The sequence below is a fragment of the Molossus molossus genome, unplaced genomic scaffold (genome assembly GCF_014108415.1).
Source record: "Molossus molossus isolate mMolMol1 unplaced genomic scaffold, mMolMol1.p scaffold_m16_p_5, whole genome shotgun sequence".
Lineage (NCBI taxonomy): Eukaryota > Metazoa > Chordata > Mammalia > Chiroptera > Molossidae > Molossus > Molossus molossus.
In genome coordinates, this window is record NW_023425388.1 from 85,922,090 (window position 1) to 85,944,602 (window position 22,513).

General features: G+C 36.9%; 1 protein-coding gene across 1 annotated transcript in view; it reads left to right on the plus strand.

Moving 5' to 3' along the window:
* ADGRG7 (adhesion G protein-coupled receptor G7) overlaps nt 1–16,478 on the plus strand; it is a 126,552-nt gene extending 110,074 nt beyond the window's left edge. The window contains exons 14-16 of the mRNA XM_036242269.1: nt 336–491; nt 2,517–2,673; nt 16,218–16,478. Coding sequence (XP_036098162.1) covers nt 336–491; nt 2,517–2,673; nt 16,218–16,478 — 574 coding nt within the window. The remainder of the gene's footprint in view (nt 1–335; nt 492–2,516; nt 2,674–16,217) is intronic.
* The last annotated feature ends 6,035 nt before the right edge of the window (nt 16,479–22,513 follow it).

A 22,513-nucleotide genomic window follows, 5' to 3' on the forward strand; every position in this document is an offset into this window, starting at 1 on the left:
CAAAACAAAACAAAACAAACAACAACAACAAAAAGAATAAAATAAAACAATAACTTGCCTAAAATCAGACACCTAGTTGGTGACAGAGAGTGACATTTAAATATGAGATTGCCTTATTCAAAAGCCCATTTTCTTTCCACTAGCCCGTACTGTCTCATAGAGAAATATGGCGAAACCAAAACATTTCATTTATCTAGAAGATTGAATTCTTGAAAGTCATCTCGAATACATAGGATGCAAAAGGATATTCTCTTTTAGTCAAGTGAATGTCAATGATGATAATAGCATGTAGAATCAGTATGTACACCTTTCTTAGTCTTCTTTTCTCTCCACAGCTGCTGGCTGGCAATTCCGGAAAACAAAGATTTTATAAAAAGTCCGTTGTTGTGGTCATTCATTTTACCTGTGACCGTTATCCTCATCAGCAATGTTGTTATATTTATTATCATTACAGTCAGAGTGCTGTGGAAGAATGACCAGAATCTGACTAGGTAAGATTCTCAGTAACTGAGAAGCTGCCAGGTATGACTCATCGAACCCATGATCTAGCACCAACATACATCCACACTTCCTGGAAGAGTTTTCAGACTCTGGGACAATGGCAGGGACATGTAGTTTGCAGGACAGATTTTCTTTTAAACTTTGTCTCAGAAAGAGGACCTTCTCATATTCCAATGTCAGCACTACAGTGTAGATCTATCTGCTACATTACACAACACAATTTTGTGCTATATGAGCCCAACTAAAAAAACTCAACCCAAGTTTTCTTTCAAATATTCAATAGATTAGATTTGAATAAAGAAATGAGAAGTTATTAATAGATACTGGTAACTGTTTTCACTTTGTAAATTAGTAGCTATAGGCTATGTTTTACATGTGTTGCTTGAATCACATAATGAATTTATATTTTTAAATTTCTTATGAACATAAAATAATAGAAAGGTTTTACTTAAAAATTTTTTTTTAAAAAGGAACATCTGGAAACATTAAGCCCACATTTTCTGCAGATGGGGCATGTGCTCTCTGGTTTATCAGTTCCCGTGTGGACTGCTTCTCTCTTTTATATAACCTTTTTGATCCCAATAGGCATTTTCATTGTCATCCCTGAAAAACAGAAAAAGCTTTCAGAGGGAGAAAGAAAGAACAGAAACTATTAAATACTGCCCCCCCCCCCCCCATCTTCCACAGTACAAATTGGTTAAACAATGTGGCTATGAATTTAGGTTTATTTCTATAAGACTCTACTTAGCCCAAGTAAACTTAAATGTAAGTATATCTGTGAGCTTTGCTGGACACCAAACGGATGCATTTCATATAAACAGATGATGAAAAAACAACTATCATGAGTGGGACTATAATCTTAAATATGTGATTAACCTATCAAGAATAGTATCACCCTTCCTATATAAATGATAGTCCATTTGAGGGGAAATATGGGGGTTAATATTTCAAACCTATGTTTTATCATTCAAACCTATGTTTTATTAAAAATACAGAAAAATCTTGGTGAATTCTTTTCAGCCTAATTGCAAATTAGGTTATATTTCCCTCATACAAAACAATATTGTTTTGGCCTCAGACATCAACCACATTTGTATTTCTAAATCTTGACTGATAGTATATGGTTCTTAAATTGGCTTAGCTACAATGAAAAGCAGGTTACAACTTAATTGTTTAACAACTTATCTTTCATGTATCAGTTAGCTTTTGCTGCATAACAAACCACCCCAAAACTTAATGGCTTGGAATGACAACTGTTTATTATTTGTCATAAGTTTGAGTGTTGGTTGGGTAGTTGTCCCGATTTGGGCTAGCTTGAATGTGGTGGATAATTTAGGGTGACTCACTTTTATGCCTGGTAGTTAGTGGTGGGTTGGTCTTGAGTGGCAGCTGCTCAGTGGGGAAAACTTATCTCTCCTCCATGTGGTCTTTCATCCTGCATTAAACCAGTCCAGACTTCTTAACATAGTGGGTTCAGGGTTCCAAAGAGCTATAAGAAGGCTGCAAATTCTGATGAAAAAAAATGCTTTTAAGCCTGGAACAGTTGCTGATATCTCACCAGTCAAAATGAGATATTAGCAACTGTCTCACTATTCAAGGAAAGAAGACCACTCTACACTTTAATAACCTTTTATTCCATATCAGCCTACATCATGGGAAGTTTCCAGATGCCTAAAAAAACAGTTTTTCACTGGCCGATCCAATAGTAATCATCACTAACATAAAATTCTCTTCCAAAGAAAGAATTGATTCTTTGTGAAATTTGCCTGTAAATACAAAGGAACTGTTAAGCCTGATACAAATAAAGCTTGTTAATAAAGCTTTCTAAACCCAACTCTATCCAGCATGGCATAGGTCTAGCATCATTTTCCACCAGAGGCATAATATTGTTAAATGAACACTATATATGGGCAGATGAATATATAGTCTCAATAGTAGGGTAAGAATGATATTAATAAAAATTTTAAAAAAGAACTGAATGAACCATGTTTTCTTTCTTGCTTTCTCTTACCTAGCACAAAAAAGATTTCATCGCTAAAGAAGGTTTTTAGCTCGTTATCTATTGCAGCTGTTTTTGGAATTACCTGGCTTCTGGGCTACTTTATGCTAATTGATAATGATAAAATCAGGATCATCTTCAGCTACATATTCTGCCTTTTCAACACTACTCAGGTATGGTGTGGATTAGTCTGAAAGTAGCAGACCGTGCAGTGGTGGAGGTGATATTGCCCTGGACTAAAGTTTCTTCTTTTAAAACTCCCTGAAAGGTATTGTTTAGTACCTTTAAGAGATTATATTTTGATGGAAGACAAAGGAAAACTCTTTATGACTTACCTACTATGTTTTTTCCTGTGCTGAAGTACATAAAATATAATTGCAATAAGGTTGGATCACGTTAGTCCCTCTTCTCTGAGCAGAAGAGATTTTGTCAGGCAAACCATTTGGGAAATGCTTCCTTTCCTTTTCTCCCATGCTACAGTTCACAGCAGCTCCTTACTGGGGTTGGAACGGACAATGTTACAGTTATTGCTGAAACTTGGACCCATGTAGGGTGGATTTTTTTCTTTCTCTTTAAAAAAAATTTTTTTTAATTGATTTCAGAGGGAAAGGAATGTAGAGGAAGAGAGAGAGAGAGAGGGAGAGGGAGGGAGGGAGGGAGGGAGAGAGAGAGAGAGAGAGAGAGAGAAACATCAATGTAAGAGAAACATCAATGTAAGAGAAACATCAATCAGTTGCCTCCCATACCTACCCTGACCAGTGAAAGAACCCACAACCTGGGCATGTGCCCTGACCAGAAAATCAAACCTGTGACCTTTTGGTGAACAGGACAACCTTCCAACCAACTGAGCCACCAGACCAGGGCTCTTTATCCCTCTTTTTAAATTTTTATAAGATTATCTCTTTTATCTTTTTAAAAACTTTATTGAGGAATACTTGGGAATAATTGGCAAATATAGGATGTCCCCAAAAATGTGTATACACTTTAAATGATTATAAAGTCAGTGTTTATTAACATACAGTTTATTTTCAAAATTTAAAAGAATCTATGCAAGTGAATAATTTAATTTGTCAATGCCTGTTTTCAGACTGCTGACCGTTCTGGTCCAGGCACTGCTGATAACTCAAAGCAATGGAACAGCAAGCCTTAAGAATCATTTTGTTCGGTATTTGTGCACCCTCTCTTTCAATAGCTGCCCTCAATTCATCAACTGTTGCCAGTTTTGTACCATAAACTTTATCTTTTATGTTTCCCCATAAAAATATCTAGTGACATATTTTCTTTGTTCAAAACTTAGTCTAGCTTCACCCATTATTTCAAGTCAGTTAAACCTGAAAAGGAGTGAGAATTAAGTGAGTTATAAGCTGTTAAAATATGTACACATTTTTTGAGACACCCTGTTTAATCATTATATATATTACAATGTGATGAGTTGATATACATATACATTGTAGAATTATTACCAAGATCAAAATAACTAACAATCCACATCACATAGTTAACTCTTTTGTGTGTGGTGAGAATACTTAAATACTCAGCAAATTTCAAGTGTAAAATATCATATTATTAGTCACCATACTCTACGTTAGATCCTCTGAACTTTTTTTTGTATAACTGAAAATTTTCATTCTTTCACCCATGTTATCCCATTTCTCCTTCCCTCCAGCATCTATCAACCACCATTCTATTATTTTTTTATGAAATTGGCATTTTTTGAGACTCTATATATGTGCTACCATACAATATATGTTGTTTTCTGTCTGATTTATTTCACTTAGCATTATGCCCTCCAGGTTCATCCCTGTTGTTGCAAATGGTATAGTTTCCTCCTGTTTTATGGCTGAACAGTACTCTATAATTTATATATGTATAATGAGCTTATATGTAATATATATTTATAAATGTCATATAAACATATATCACATTTCTTTATTCATTCATCCATCAAAAGACATTTAAGTTGTTTCCATTTATTGGCTATTGTGAATAATGCTTCAATAAACATGGGTGTGCAGATATCTCTTCAAGATATGGATTGCATTTCCTTTGGCTATCTACCCAGAAGTGGAACCGCTGGATCATACTATAGCTCAAGTTTTAATTTTTTGTGTAACCACCATTCTGTTTTTCATAATGACTGCACCAAATACATTCTCACCAAGAGCATATAAAAGTTCCCTTTTCTCCACATCCTCACCAGAATTTTTTTTTATCTTTTGTCTTTTTGATAATAGACATCCTAACAAGTGTGAGATAATATCTCATTGTGGTTTTAATTTGCATTTCCCTGATAATTAATGATGTTGAACACCTTTTCATGTACATGTTGGCCATTTGTATGTCTTCTTTGGAAAAATATTTTTTCAAGTTCTTTGCCTATTTTTAAACTGGGTTGTTTTTTTCTATCGTGTTATGTGAATTTCTTATATATTTTGGATATTAATTCCTTATCAGATATATAGTTTGCAAATATTTTCTCTCATTTTGTAGGTTGCCTTTTCAGTTTATTGTGTCCTTTGCTGTACAAACTCTCTTTAGCTTTGGTGCTTCTGCTTTTGGTGTGCTAGCCAAGAAATTATTGCCAAGACCATTATTAGAGATTCTTTTCCCAATGTTTTCTTCTATGAGTTTTGTGGTTTCAGGTCTTACATTAAATCTTTGGTCCATTTCAAGTTAATTTTTGTGAGTGGTGTAAAATAGTGGTCCAATTTCATTCCTTTGCATGTGGATATTCAGTTTTCCCAACGCCATTTATTTAAGAGATTATCCTTTCCCTATTATGTATTCTTGGTGCCCTTGTCAAAAAGTAGTTGACCAGCCCTGGCCGGTTTGGCTCAGTGATAGAGCATCAGCCCGCCGACCAAAGAGTTGCAGGTTCAATTCAGGTCAAGGGCACATACCTTGGTTGCAGTTTGGTCCCCTGCCCAGGTTGGGGTCATGTGGGAGGCAACCAGTCTATGTGTCTCTCTCATATTAATGTTTCTCTCTCTCTCTCTCTCTCATTCCCACTCTATCTGAAGATAAATGGAGAAAAGTATCTTTGGGTGAAGATTAAAAAAAATTAGTTGACCATACTTGCATAGTTTTATATCTGGTCTCTGTTCTGTTCTACTGATCTACATGCCAGTTTTTTTGTTTGTTTGTTTGTTTTTTTAATGCCAGTATCATACTGTTTTAATTACTATAGCTTTGTAACATAGCTTGAAATTAGGAAGTGTGGTGGCGCTGGCTTCATTCTTCTTTCTCAGAATTGCTTTGGCTATTGGCATCTTTTGTGGTTTTATACAAATTTTAGAATGTATTTTTTTGTATCTGTGAAAAATGCCTTTGGAATTTTGGTAAGGATTACATTAAATCTATATTGTTTGGGTAGTATGAACATTTTAACAGCATTAATTTTTTAAGTCCAATAACTCAGGCTATCTTTCCATTTATTTGTATCTTCAATGTCTTATTGTTTACGTGTCAGGTCTTTCACATTCTTGGGTTAAATTTATTATTAATTATGTCATTGATTTTTATTCTATTGTAAATAGGATTATTTTCTTAATTTCTTTTTCAGATGGTTTGTTGTTTGTGTATAGAAATGCAACTGGTTTCTATGTGTTGATTTTGCATCCTGAATCTGTACTGAATACATTTTTTAGTTCTAAATGGCTCTTGGTGAAGTCTTTTGTTTTTTCTATATAAAAAATTGTTCAAGAGAGTGATTTGATAGGAGCAGAACTATGTGAAGTTTTGTGTGTGTGTGTGTGTAACATAATTATACCTAGAACTGAAGATACTTTTATTCCTTGAGTCTTATCTCAAGGATATATTTAATCATAAATCTTTTTTAGAACATTCTATTCATACTTTGTTTTAAAATTTGAAATTATGACCACCTTTTGATTTTCATCATGGCAAAATTAGTAATATAGATGAACCCAAATGGTACATTAAAAAGAAAAATAATTCTGTATAACCTCAGAGGATTTTTTTTTTATACTTTTGTATTTGTGTATTATGTATGGGGTATGTCAAAATTTTAAGATAAAACAAAAATTCATTATTGAAAGACTTATCTTGAAATCAGAATTTTTCTTCATGGTTTTAATTCTATGCCTCCTCCTATGACAAACATTGCTTTAAACAAATTTTTTTTTTTTTTATCCTCACCCGAGGACATTTTTTCATTTTTTGTTCAGATAAAGTGGGAGGGAAAGAGAGGAACAGAGAGAGGGAGAGAAACATCGATGTGAAAGGAACACATAGAGTGGCTGCCACCCGCATGACCAATCAGGGCCACGGACGAACTGCAACCGAGGTACGCGTCCTTAGCGGAAACCGAACCCGGGTCTCTCTGGACCGCAGGCAGATGCTCTAACAGCTGAACCAAACCGGCCAGGGCGACAAACATTGTTTTTGCTGTGTTGAAAAATATTTCCTAAGCTGGCAGAGTGAATTATATATATATTTAAACTTTTTGAAAACATAAAGAGTTATTTATTTATTTTATTAATTTGTTTTTGTTACACGTTTCTCGTTTTTCCCTCATTGACACTCTACTCCCCGTCCCCAGCTTTGTTGTCTACGTCCATTGGTCATGCATGCATGCATAAAAGTTCTGTGGTTTATCTCTTCCTCCCACAGCCCTCCTCCTCTAAGGTTTCTCAGTCTGTACTCCACCTCTATGTCTCTGGGTCAATTTTGTTTATCAGTTTGTTTAGTTCATTATATTCCACAAATAAGTGAGATCATGTGATATTTGTCTTTCTCTGCTTGGCTTGTTTTGCTTAGCATAATACTCTCCAGGTTCTTCCATGCCATCTCAAAGGATAGGAGATCTTTTTTTCTTATAGCTGCATAGTATTCCATTGTGTACCTGTACCTCAGCTTTTTATCCTCTCATCTACTGATAGAAACCTGGGTTGTTTTCAGATAGTAGCTATTGTAAATAGTGCTGCTATGAACATAAGGGTACATATTTTCTTTCTGATTGGTGTTTCAGGTTTCTTAGAGTATAGTCCTGAAAGTGAGATCACTAGGTCAAATGGCAGTTCAATTTTTAACTTTTTGAGGTAACACCATAGTGTTTTCCACAGCGGCTGCACCAGTCTGCATTCCCACTAGCAGGGTACTAGAGTCCCCTTTTCTCCAGACCCTCACCAACACTTGTTGTTTGATGATTTGTTGATGGCGGCCATTCTGATAGGTGTGAGGTGATACCTTGTAGTTGTTTTAATTTGCATCTCTCTGATGATTAGTGATGTTGAGCATTTTTTCATATGTCTCTTAGCCATTTGTATGTCCTGTTTGGAGAGGTGTGTCTATTTAGTTCCTCAGCCCATTTTTTAATTGGGTTCTTTGTCTTCCTTTTGTTGAGTTGTGTGAGCACTCTATATATATTGGAAATTAACCCCTTATCTGATGCATTATTGGCAATTATGGTCTCCCATATAGTGGGTTCTCTTTCCATTTTGATGCTTGTTTCTTTTGCTGTGCAGAAGCTTTCTAGTTTGATGTAGTCCCATGTGTTCATTTTTTCCTTGGTTTCTCTTGCCTTAGGTATTGTATCACTGAAAATACTGCTGTGAATGATGTCTGAAATTTTGTTGCCTGCATTTTCTTGTAGAATTTTTATGGATTCACAAGTTACATTTAAATCTTTTATGTATTTTGAGTTTATTTTTGTGTATGGTGTAAGTTGGTGGTCTAGCTTCATTTTTTTGCAAGTAGCTGCCCAATTTTCCCAACAACATTTATTGAACAAACTGTCTTGACTCCACTGTATGCTCTTGCCGCCTTTGTCAAATATTAATTGAGCATATTGTCTTGGGTCGATTTCTGGGTTCTCTGTTCTGTTTCATTGATCTATCTACCTGTTCTTGTGCCAGTACCAGGCTGTTTTGATTACGGTGGCTTTGATATTTGGTAATGTGATCCCTCTTTGTTCATCTTTTTCAAGTTTGCTGTGGCTATTCGGGATCTTTTTTGGTTCCATATGAACTTTTGGAGTGTTTGTTCTAATTCTGTGAAATATGTCTTTGATATTTTGATAGGGATTGCATTGAATCTATAGGTTGCTGTGGGTAATGTGGACATTTTAAAGATGTTAATTCTTCCAATCCATGAACAAGGTATGTGCTTCCACTTTTTTATATCATCCTCTATTTCTTTTTTCAGTGACCTGTAGTTTTCTGTGAAAAGGTCCTTTACTTCTTTGATTAAATTTATTCCCAGGTATCTTAATTTTTTTGCTGCGATGGTAAATTGGATTGTTTTTTAAGTTTCTCTTTCTGTGAGTTTATCATTGGTGTATAAGAATGCCATCAATTTCTTGACATTAATTGTGTATCCTACTACTTTGCCAAATTTATTTCTTAAGTCTAGTAGATTTTTGATGGAATTTTCTATCTACAATATCATGTTATCTTCAAATAATGACACTTTCACTTCCTCCTTTCCAATTTGAGTCCCCTTTATTTGTCTTCATATCTAATTGCTGTGGCTAAGACTTCCAGTACTATGTTAAATAAGAGTGGCAAAAGTGGGCATCCCTGTCTTATTCCCATTCTTAAGGGGAATGCTTTTAGTTTTTGCCCTTGAGTATGATGTTAGTTGTAGGTTTTTTATATATGGCCTTTATCATGTTGAGATATGATCCTTCTATTCCCACACTGCTAAGCGTTTTTATCAGAAATGGGTGCTGAATTTTGTTGAATGCTTTTTCAGCATCTATTGATATCATATGGTTTATATCTTTCATTTTGTTTATGTGTTGTATCACATTTATTGATTTGCAAATATTGTACCATCCTTGCATGCCTGGGATAAATCCCACTTAGTCATGATGAATAATTTTTTTGACGTATTGCTGGATCCGATTTGCTAATATTTTGTTCAGGATTTTGGCATCTGTGTTCATCAGGGATATTGGTCTGTAGTTTTCTTTCTTTATAGTGTCTTTATCTGATTTTGGAATTAAGATTATGCTGGCCTCATAAAATGAGTTTGGAAGTGTTCCGTCTTCTGGGATTTTTTTGGAATAGTTTGAGGAGAATGGGTATAAGATCTGCTTTGAATGTTCGGTGAAACTTCCCCATTAAGCCATCTGGGCCTGGGCTTTTGTTTGCTGGGAGTTTCTTAATTACATCTTCAGTTTCCTTTGTTGTTATTTGTCTGTTCAAGTTTTCTATCTCAGTTTTGGGAGGTTGTGTATTTCTAGAAATTTGTTTATTTCTCCTAGATTGTCCAATTTGTTGGCATATAATTGTTCATAGTATGTTTTGATGATCCTTTGTATTTCTGTGGTGTCAGTTGTTACTTCTCTTTCATTTCTGATTTTCTTTATTTGGTTTCTCTCTTTTTGTTTCTTGGTGAGTCTTGCTAAAAGTCCGTCGATCTTATTTATCTTTTCAAAGAACAAACTTTTTGTTTCATTGATCTTTGAATTGTTTTTTTAGTCTCTATGTTGTTTATTTCTGCTCTGACCTTTACTATTTTCTTCCTCCTACTAACTCTGGGTTTTTCCTTTTGTTTACTTTCTAGTTCTTTGAGCTGTAGGGTTAGAAAGTCAATTAGAACTTTTACTTATTTCTCAAGGTAGGCCTGTAGTGCTATGAACTTCCCTCTCAGGGCTGCTTTCACTGTGTCCCATAGATTTTGTGTTGTTTTGTGTTTGTTTTCATTTGTTTCCAGGAAGTTTTTAATTTCTTCCTTGATCTCATTAGCAACCCATTTATTGTTTAATAACATGCTATCTAGCCTCCAAGTGTTTGAATGCTTTTGTGTGTTTTTATTGTAATTGAGTTCTAGTTTCATGCCACTGTGATCTGAGAAGATGCTTGATATGATTTCAATCTTCTTGAATTTGTAGAGACTTTCTTTGTGTCCTAACATGTGGTCTATCTTTGAGAATGACCCATGTGCACTTGAGAAGAATATGTATTCTGCAGCTTTGGGGTGAAATATTCTGTAAATATCAATGAAGTCCAATTGATCTAGTTTGTCTTGTAAGGACTCTAATTCCTTTTTAATTTTTTTTCCCTAGAAGATCTATCCAGTGGTGTCAGTGGCATATTAAAATCACCCACTATGATCTTGTTGCTATTGATCTTTCCCTTGAAGTTCTCCAGAAGTATTTTTAAAATATATTTTGGTGCTCTCGTATTTGGTGTATATATATATTTACCAGGGTTATATCCTCTTGTTGGATTGATCTTTTTAATATTATGTAGTGACCTTTTCTGTTTCTTATTATGACCCTTGTTTTGAAGTCTATCTTGTCAGATATGAATATTGCTACACCAGCTTTCTTATCATTTCCATTTGCTTAGATAATTTTTTTCCAACCCTGTACTTTCATCCTGTGTAAGTCTTTTGTTGTGATGTGGGTCTCTTGTAGACAGCATATGTATGGGTCGTGTTTTCTCATCCAATCAGCTACCCTATGTCTTTTGATTGGAGCATTTAAGCCATTTGCATTTAAGGTAATTATTGATACATAGTTATTAGTTGTCATTTTAATTTTATGCCTGTGTTCCTCTCTCTCTCTGTTTCTTATTCTTTTTACAACAGTCCCTTCAACACTATAAGAAATGCTGAAGGGACTGTTATAAAAAGTGCTGGTTGGTATTGGTGTGTCCTGGTAGGTGCTGCTGCTGGATCACATGAGCCACTCTAGAGCTGTGTTCCTGGCTGGTCGCTGGTGCCACCTGTAGCTGTATAGCTCAGGCCCTGCTGGAGCCAGGCTCCCTGCCGCACTGTGGGCAGCTGTCTTACACAGGCCTCACTGTAGCCCTGGCTCCCTGCTGATCTTGTGGGCAGCTGGGTGATACAGGCCCCATTGGTGCCCCTGCTTCCCACTGATCCCATCGGGAGCTGGATCACACAGTCCTATCTGGAGACCCAGCTCCACACCTATCTTGTGGGCAGCTGGGTCACACCGGCCTCTCTGGTGCTCCAGCTCCCCACAGGTCCTGGGGCCAGCTGGATCGCACCGGTCCCTCTCAAGCCCTGGCTCCCCACCATTCTCGTGGGGTGCTGGGTTGCACAGGTCTGTCTGGTGTCCTGGCTCCCCTCCACTCTTGTGGGCAGCTGTGTTGCCCAGGCCCCTGTGGAGCCCCAGGTCCTGCCACTGGTGGCTGGGGAGTGCTGCTGCCCAGTGGGGCTCAGTTTCTGCTCAGCCTTTGCCATAGTTTTTGGGGATTGGGCTCAGCTGCTGGTCTGTACTTCTGTTGCCTGGGAATGGATGTCTGTTCCCCAGCCTGTGTTGCTGGGGGTATATCTTGACTCTGATCCTGCTGCTACTGTAGGGGATGGTGCTGGGCTCCTGGCTGTTTGCGATTTCTGCAGCAGGCACCTTGACAGCTCCACTACTGTGCACTGGTCTGTGTTGACACAGGGTGTCCAGTGGTCCGATGGTGCCAGGTGCACTGGTGGGCTCAGGTTGCTGGTCCCTAGCTGCTCCCACTGCCTCTTCCCAGGGAAGACCTGAGATCTTCCAAAATAGTCCTCCCTGTGGTACAGGGAAAAGTGCCCTGAAGAGCTGCTTACTGCAGTAGCTGGCTGTTCACATCCACAGCATAGGAACCTTCTGGTCCACGTCTCTGCGCTGCACGAGTTTGGTCGTCCACCTTTACATCCACTCATACTCTCTCCCACACTGGCTCACTCTCTCATGCACTCACCCTCCCTCAGGTCCGGCCAGCTGCCATCTTTTTCAAGTGAATTATATTTTAATAAAATAAAAGTGCCCTTCTTTTAAAGTAATCACACTACACCAGGATCATTTGTGTGAACAAATGTAATCACTGAATCACTTGTATGAGGCAAGGAAAGAGTCCTTACCCTCCAGAACGTCAACCCTAAAAACAAAGAGATAATTCTTCAAATTCCACATATTACGTTTAACATTTTCCATTGGATATTTATTGAGATTACCTTCTGAGAATATCTGTATGTGTAACATGTCACATATGTACCTTTTTTGTTGTTGTTAATCCTCATCTGAGGATATTTTTTCATTGATTTTTTTTTTTTTTTAGAGAGAGTGGAAGAGATAAAAAGAGGGAGGGAGAGAGGGAGAGAAAGAGAGAGAAACATTGATGTGAGAGAGACACATCGATTGGTTGTCTTTTGCATGACTGACCAGAGCTAGGGATTGAATCTGCAACCCAGGTACATGTCCTTGACTGAGAATTGAACCTGAGACCATTCAGTCCATTGACCGATGCTCTAACCACTGAATTACTTTGGCCGGGGCACATATGTACTTTTTAAAGGTAATAAATTTAGTTTCCAAATTATTTTTTATACCATCTTATTTGTCTTTAATTTGTTCATCAATGACTGATAAAGGCATATAAGATTCCCTATTACACTTATTTTCTACTGATTATTCTTACAACATTTAACTGTCTTTCTGCAATTTAATGCTGTATTATCATGTTCCTAGAAATTTATGGATGTTGTACATTTCTGGTAAATTTTACTTTTTATCAATAGAACAGGTCATTCTCAATCCCATTGTGTCTTGGAAACTGATTTTCTATATGTAATATAGCAACTTCTAATTTGTTTTTATTTGATCTTATTTAATCTATTTATTTAGTTATTTTACCTTTAAGTTTTCTGTGCCACTTCATTCTTGACTTATTTCTTTTTAGACCCTATATATTTAGATTTAAAAATTATACTCTCATTTTTTTACATTTTATTAAAAAAGTTAACCTTTTTAGCTGTTTAGCTAAATATTAGCTATCAGAATGAATATATTTAACCTTATTTATTTTATCATCTTATTTTTTTTCACATTTAACCATGCTTTTTCCTTAGTTTATATATTGTGCTATATAAATTGTGTTCTCTTTTACTTAACCTTTTCTAATAATTAGAACATCATTTTTTAAATTATTCTTTGTTTATTAAACATTACTACAATTTATAAGAACAATTTTCAATTTCCAGAGTAAAACAATATGTATTGATTCTTCCCTTTTTAGGGTAATATTATTAACACAGTTTAGCTGCTTCCTACCTCCTGGTTCTATTGCTACAATTTAAAATTTATCTTTTTGTGTGTGTGTGGGGGGGGGTTTCTCTACATTCTTATACCATCCCTTAAATATTTTTTAAATAACTTTGAATTCATAAAAAGTTACAAAAATAGTACAGAGAGTTCCTATATACCCTCTACCTAGCTCTTCTAATGAAAGTATCCTACATTACCGCAATACATTATCAAACCCAGGAAATTGACATTGGTACAATCTACATAGATTATTTATGTATAGGCTTTAATCCTTGACTTTAAATCTAGCTTTATTAATGTAACTCAAGTAAAATAGAAGTATTGTAGTTTTGTAAGTTCTTTTGTCCCACTTCTTGTACTCAAAAATTAACTTTTTTTTTTTTTTTTACATAGAAGTCTCATCTCCTCAACTAGATTACTATTTCTCTAGTATAAGAAACATGCTTGTGTATATCTTTTGCATTCTGTTTGATATCAGGATGGGCTATACTTTAATATTTTGTGAAGTAAACTGGAATGTTTGGTAATTGTCTCATTAGGTTGCTGAGAATAATAACCACTGTGTATAATTGATGCTGGTTGTTTCTGCGTCTGGTCAAATATCACTGAAACAGGAAATCTTTGATACAAAATGGAAATCATTGAGAAGGGCCTTAGATAAATTTGACTTGACCACAAATGATGGGGAATTTGTATAGTGCCACGTGGAGAGCGGCTTGTCTGTATGAATGGCTACCTCACGTTCAGTGTTTGAGAGCTCCTCACCGTCTGTCCCAGGCAGTCCTCTTCAGTGTCTTTTAAGAATAACTCCCTTAAACAATGGATGTGTGCCTGCCACTAAATTTAAATGGATATAGGGCAGTTCTTTATTTTTGGCAGCACCCAGTGGAAATTCCCCAGAAGAGCAATAAATAGGGTAAACTTAGTCTGGGATTGCCAATTGACCATGGTCTTGTTGCCTAGAGTGATCAGGAATTCAGAAAAGTGTCTTTAAAAAAGGTATGGTCAAGGATATCGTCTTCTCCATGCAAAGGAGAGGCACATTACAAAATAGAGGACCATTACAAAATGTTCATACTGCATTGTAAAACCGAGGGTGGCCACGTGGCAAGAGCATTGGATTAAAAGTCAGGAGACTTAGGCTGTCTTTCAGCTTTAACATTAATGGTTCATATAATTTTAGGTAAGACACACCTTCTCTGAGCAAGGGATATAAAATATAAAATGGAAGGGGATGTTAAAATTAACACCGTCTTTCCAAGTGGGTCTGAATATTGCCTACATCAGAATGTACATAGTGTGTTAAAATGCTTATTCCTGGTGACCTTGCCCCTTACCTACTCAGTCTGAATCCACAGAGCAAGAGCTTGTAATCTTCACTTAAAACAAGGGCCCAGGTGACTTTTATGTACAGTAAAGTGTAGGAATGACTAGATTAATTCACATGTAAGACTCCTTCTAGATTAGAATGCTATAATGCTAATAAACATTTATTTGCTAAGTGCTATAGATATTACTTAAAAGGCACAATTTGATCCTTGTACTAGTGATATTAGTTTGACTCATACATTTTGTCTTTTCAAATAACATCTTTGGGATTTTAGGGAGCACAGAAATTCTACATAATAGTGTCTTCATAGATTCTCCATGGTCTAGGTCTTTTCCTAATTATTTCCTAATTATTGTACAACCAGAAATTCTATCCAGTATTGTCTTTGACTTAGAATTTAAATTCTGGAAAAGCCATATGAAATAGTGTACCCCATAAAGAGGAGCTTTTCTAGAGACTAGATTTCTCATGTCCCCAAAAATAAATTTCTCTCCATTGAACAATCAGGATGGCCACTTTTGTCCTTCTGAAACTCAAGTGCCCATGTTACTTCCTTTTTAAAAAAAATATATATTTTATTGATATTTAGAGAGAGAGCAAGGGAGAAGAAGAAAGAGATAGAAACATTGATGTGAGAGAGAACCATCACTGTTGATCGGCTGCCTCCTGCACGCCGCCAACTGGTGATCAAGCCCAAAACCCTGGCATGTGCCCTGACTGGGAATCAAACCAGTGACCTCTTGGTGCATAGGTCGACACTCAACCACTGAGCCACACCAGCTGGGCCCCATGTACTTACTGTAACATCAAGGCCTTCTTCAGATGTGTTTAATACCACCTAATTGGTTAACAATCAAATTAATCTTTCTCCTTCTGTCCAGCAAACTGGTTTATCTCTTTCCAGTAAGTATTGATTCTCTTAGTCAAACACTCAGAGTCTTTAGATTATTTACCACAGTGCCAGAAGTCTCCTAAACAATATTTATGGAGTATAATTTAGAAATAAATTCTTTTAAGACTTGGGGTCATATAGATGCCAATCTGGGAGACATCCATGGATATTTATTTTTAAAACCATTTTATTTTTAAACAGTTTAATACAAAAAGTTTCAAAATCAGTACAGAGTTCCCACATACTCTTTGCCCAGCTTTCCCTAATGCTAATACCTTGTATAACCCCAGGACATTGTCAAACTCAAGAAATAGACATTGGCACAATACTATCAATTCAACTACAGATGTTATTTAATTTGTCAAGTTGGGGAGTTGTCGTGAATGATGAGAAAAGGGTGGGATGCAAGGTGAAATAAAATCAATTCCCTGGTATGTATCTCAACACTTTCCTAATATTAAGCTTTTATTTTATCTGCCAGGGATTGCAAATTTTTATCCTCCACACAGTCAGAACAAAAATCTTCCAGAACAAAGCTTCTGAAGTGTTGAAGTCGCTGTCGTCATCCACTGGGAGAATGACGTTTCGGAGGCCATCAGCATCCCTGGGGCTGCGGGTGAAGATGTATAACATGCTCAGATCCTGGCCAGCCCTAAATGAACGCTTTAGGCTGCTGGAGCCATTTGTCATGACCAAAGAAATGACACTCTCTGAAAGTGACCAAGAAAACGAAAGCATCTAGACAGTAAAACTGTTACCTTCTGGGGTCCTTTTGATGCAACTTGTGTGATTTTGCTTTTTCTACTTCTTTTCTTTTTTTTTCTTTTTTTTAATCCTCACCCGAGGACATTTTTCCATTTTTTGTTGAGAGAGAGAGAGAGAGAGAGAGAGAGAGAGAGAGGTGTCAATGTGAAAGGGACATATTGAGTGGCTGCCACCCGCATGACCAACCAGAGCCGGGGACAAACTGCAACCGAGGTACGTGCCCTTAGCGGGAACCGAACCCGGGTCTCTCTGGACCGCAGGCTGACACTTTAACTGCTGAGCCAAACCGGCCATGGCTCTACTTCTTTTCTTTATTATCCTGTCCTTCTGGAAAGTCTCCCTCAATATATTTTGCTCAAGGTTAACAATTAAGTTAAACCTATTGTTTATCATCAGGGATAGTGGATTTGATCGTTTTTCTATTATTCAACAGATTCTTATCTGAGTGAGGTTGAGTTCCACCCTGCATTCAAGGTAATTCAAGATTATCATTGCTCTTTATATCATAAAGTCTGTGACAAACTTTGAGAAACATGTAGAACATAAACACATTCTTTTATAATTTACTACAAAGGATATGAGCAGAAAAATTACCACCCAGAACAAAATGACTTCTAATGAACACTGCGAAGAGTTGCTTGTATGTATCATAATTTTGATCTGTGAATATTTAAAATTTGTATATGCTTGTCCATTTAAAAATTTTGCATCTATTTAGCCTCTTGAAAGGGAATTTCTTGTTTAAAAAAAAATCATGTTTTATGACCTGAGGGGTTGGCTGTATGAGAAATGGGCAGTGAGACACAGAAGGATTAGCTGGTTATTAAAGCCTCTGGATATTTCCTTCCACTTCTTGATGCCCTTTTATTGACAAAATGACACCGAAACTCACAAAATGAAAAAGTTAGTCACAGTCACTCCTTATGGCTTTTAAAAGATCTAACTAACTGCTCACGAAATTTCTAATACCTGAATTATGAATGATTTCCTAAATAAAAATATGACCTCCTCTGGGGTGGGGAGTACTCCCTCTAGAATTAGGAAACACAGTCTTTGAATTGCTGTGTTCTGTTTTATCAGAGTAGACAGCTGCTGTGACTACACTGCACGAAGGGACTAACAAGTGTCAGGTGAGCTGTGGCATACACTTCTCACCACAACCTAAAGTACATTTGTTTTTTTATAGAAATGGTTTAAACGACTGTTGGATTCTTAGGCCAGACAACAAGAGGCTGCTTCATCTGTAGGATAATTGAGACCTTAGAGGATGATGGGAAAAAGTAAAGGGAAAAGAATAAAGATGAAAAGCAGTTCTTAGAGGTCAGTGTTTTAGTGGTGGTATAGTGTGAGGTTTAGAAGGGGCTGGACACAAGGAAAATTATAAGATGTGGTTGACCTACTTTGTATCCTGAAATATACATTTAGAGGAGAATAAACCTCAAGTAAGAGCTATTTTAAATGTGGAAAAACAGAAAAATCACCAAAGAGCCACATTTAGTCTGAGGGTGGAGTACATGTGTTTCCTTGATTTTTTTTTTTTTGCACTTTTTCATCACATTTGGAACACAGCAACCAGAATTCTATATCATGTTCCTGGAATGATTGTACCATAAATGTGCAAGCTCCACATACTTATTGTGGAGGCTAAATCAGGCAGACATTGATATACCTACCCTGAAATCCTACCACGAGGGAACAATTCTATTGATTTAAGCCTTTACCTCATGCACTGGTCAGGAATCTTTTCATTTACTGATAAAAATCCAACTCAAATTAGGTTAAGGGTCAGAGAGAATTTAATGGCTCAATTAATGGTAAAGTCCAAAGGCCAAGTTGGTTTTAGGTAGGGTGACTGTATGTTCTGGTTTGCTTGAGCCAGTCTTAATCTGCGCCTGTTGTCTTGACCTAAGTATTACTAGCAGTCCCTTTTACTCTCAAAAGAGCCCTGGTTTTGGACATATAAAACATGATAATGTTAACTTTACATTTAGAGTTTAAATGCAAGGAGTTCAAAGAATGTGTGAAGATTCTTTTTATCTCCCTATTTTTTGGGCTTTTTGTGCCTCTGTGTTCGGTTTCATTCTCAAATCGGGTAGACATGGGTGGAAATTGGCCATTGGCATCTCCGTCCTTCTTCCTTGCAATCTCCTATCAGTGTCTCCCATTAGCTGTAGCCAACCAGAAGCCAGCGGAGCCAGAAACCTGTGGGGCTCAGTCCCCTGTAATATGGGACAAAGCAGGAGCAGGGAGAGGAAAAGACCTAAGGACTGGTACACCTTGCTTGGTTGTGTGCCCACAGGCATTGTGTTCAGGGAATGTTGGTCCAGCCTGGGTCACATACCTGCTGTGAGGTGGTGGAATGGAGGACGACTTGATCAATGGGATGTTCTAAAGGGGAGAATGGACAGTTACGCCAAAGATGGGCTGCTGGCAGCATCCACTACATCTCCTGACAAAATACAAGTACCCTCTGGGAAGACAACCACTTTCAGGCTCCTCAATATTTCTCTTACTCTGAATGAGCCTGTTAGATCCTTGTCTGAGCAGGGTTTGAATGGGGTGGGCAAGAAAAGTGAGAAATTATTTGTTCCCTGGGAAGTTGAGGAGCATGGACAGAAACTATAGAAATGGAAGAGTGACTTACTTAAAAAGAAAATTTCAGGAATGGAAGACAGACTACTTGCTGAACTGGTTTTCATGCCATTATATGGGACCAACTTCTGTGGTTCTGATTTGTGCTGTGTGATCATAGTGCCCTGTAGCCTTTTGACTGTGGCAGCACAAGCAGTTTCTTTGGGAACAAACCACCCTGACCTCTGGGTTTCCTTTCCTGGGCCTTAACCTACAGTTCAGAGCTCGCTAAACTGTTTAGCTACAGGAGTCTGATTCACTTTTTATCCAATTCTTCCCATTTTAAAGTTTATCTGCCTCTTTTTTTCTTTTCTTTTTTCTGTCATCTACAAAAAGATATTCTCAAGACCACTGCTATCAGTTGGTCATTGCCTCATCAGAAGAGCTTGGCATTCTTTGCAAACATTTGGGAAACCAGGCCAGAAGTGCTGGCTGGATTATACCAGCCTGTCAGCCACCGGAGCTCCCTGGCTCTGTGCAACCTCCTCAGTGTGACCCTGGGACTTTCAGTGCCTGGCTGCGCAGATGAAGCCCAGGAAGGCCACCAGGAATAGGTTCTACCCTGGGGGCAAAGGGCGCAGGGTGCAGATGGGGCAGGTTACATTTACATTTGTATTTTTAAAACACTGTGCTACTTCTCATTGTTCCTTTATGCTTTTTGTTTGATTATATAAGAACTTTACATAACTGTAATTATAGTAAATAAAATTTTATTCTGATTTTTTCTTAAAATTACCCAGTAATGTAGTCCTTATAATAATTAATGATTGCATAATATAGCATAGTTTACTAAGTTGCTTTATTATTGGGTATCCACATCATTTCCATTTTTTAAATATTATAGTGTCAAATAAATGAATCAGTATATATTTTTTATTAGTGTTATGAGCCCTTTACCTATTACATTTGGTGAAAATATTTGTAAGAAACTGCTAAACACTGTTCCAAAGTGGTTGTATTGTTCTATACTACCAATAGCAACTATAAACTTTGGAGTTAGTTTTTAAAGTTCTGATTTGTGAATAATTTCAAAAAGTAGAAATAGTTATAAATCCTTTTCACAAGATACTGATCATGTTTCTTAAAAATTCTACATAATGTTATTCTTTATTTTAACCCAAAAGAAGAAAAGAAAAAAAAAAGTGGAGTGGTACAAGCTAGTGCTGCTATGGCTTTCGAACTATATTTCCCAGGGAACCATAGTTCAATTTTTATCTTCTTCCAGTAGAGCTTTGTTACACGTGGAAGTATGACATTGATAATTTGCTGAACTTTGATACAAGCTGTTATGAAACCATGATATAACAGTTGAGACCTTCTGGACCTTTGCAATAACAAAAAAGATTATTTTTTCTGTCCACAATACATACCAGCAATTTCAGATTAGGAAGCATGCTGGACTGGATGGGGAGTTGTGGTCCCAACTACAAGTCATGTGACTTGAGGCAAGACATTGGCCTCTCTGGGCATAAGCCTGAGGCTCTACCTTTGTAAGGTGATGGAAAGGACTGGGTGAACTCTAAATTCCCTACTAGCCCTAAAATTGTGTGACTCTAAATGCAGGCTTAGATTATTTTTAAATGAACTTAATACTTTTCCCACCTAAGTATTACATGTGTATATTTTTTTAAAAGAGAAAATAAATTGAAAAGAGTGTGCCAAATAAAACCAAAGTTCCCTTTGACTTATTTCTACCAACCCAGCCCCCTCCTCACCTCTTCCTTTCCCTTCTTCCCACAGTTAACCACTGTAATAAGTTTGGTGTGTACCCTTCCAGGTTTTTAAGAAATAAGTATACACAGAATTATATCCCACAGAAATTCAGTCATGTGTGTGCTTTTTTTCTTCTCTTTTTGTAAATTAAAAAAAAATTGTTTATCCTCCTCTGAGGATATTTTTCCGTTGGTTTTCAGATGGAGTGTAAGGGAAAGAGAAGGGAGAGAGAGAGAGAGAGAGAGAGAGAGAGAGAGAGAGAGAGAGAGAAACATGGATGTGAGAGAGACACATCATTTGCTTGCCTCCCAAAGGACCTGGACCAGAGATTGAACCTGCAACCCAGGTATGTGCCCTTGACTGGGAATCGAACCTGTGACCCTTAGGTCTGCAGGCCGATGCTCTAACAACGGAGCCAAACTATCCAGGGCTTCTCTTTATTTTTTACATAAGTGATATTGAGAACTAGTTTAGTTGCCCCAAAACCACCCCCAAAATAATTCAGTAGAACTTAGAGGATTCAGCATAGCGTTGTATTCATGACTAAGATTAATTGCAGCAAAACAACATAAAACAAAATTAGCAAAGGGGTGAAGCCTGGAGGAAATCAGGCATAAGCTTCCAAAAGTTCTTTTGTAGTGTAGTCACATAGGATTAGCTTAGCTCTTCCAGTAATGAATTGTGACTACACATGTGAAATGTGGTCTACCAGGGAAGATCATTAGAAACTCAGTGCTCAGGTGTTTTATTTGGGGCTGGTTATAAAGGCACCCTCTGCCTGGCATATACCAAAATTCCAGACTCCCAGAAAGCAAGCAGGTTTTTAGTGTAAAACACATTATTTATACATACTGTTTAGGCATAGTGCACCATTCTTATCAAAGACTGTTGGGAATGCTCCTGAAACCCTAGTTCCCAGGCACCAGCTGTGGGCCAACCTTGTAAGCAGGTCTTCCCAAGTGTAGCAGTCTCAGACTGCTATGTTAAATCTTTTCTGCACAGTAACACAACTCTCTGAAACTTGCATTTTTACTCAATAAAATGTTTTTGAGATCTAACTGTATGTGTGTATGTTCTTTTACTTGAAAATAATATATTAATGGGTATCTGTGTTCTCATGTGCAATGGTTTCTCTGGCACCCTAGAAATGGAATTGCTGGGTCATACAGGGTTGGGTATTTTAGATGCTGATAAATATTACCGTAACACCCTTTAGTTGGTATCAACTTAAACCCCCCACAGCAAAGCATTGATGTCTATTTTGCCATATCCTTTTCTGTAAAGTGTTATGAAACTTTTTGATTTTTGTTAAAATGGCATATTGTGGTTTTATTTGCATCTTTTATTATGAGTGAGTTTTTCTTCATTGAAATGGCTTCTTGAGAATGCCTTTTTTAATTACACAATTATATAGTGAGACAAGAGCAGGATCATTGGCATAAATGTTAAAATAGAGATTCAAGAGCCTCCAAGTACTCAGAGTTGGATTTGACATGTATAGTTTCTAGAATCTGACATCTAGGTTTCTTAAAAGAGCTAAAAAAACCTACTTTTTTTTGGAGATATTTACTTATTTATTCATAGCTAGTGTGTTTTATTTTATTTTATTTTTCAATTATAGTTTACATTCAGTATTATTTGCATTAGTTTCAGGTGTACAGCATAGTG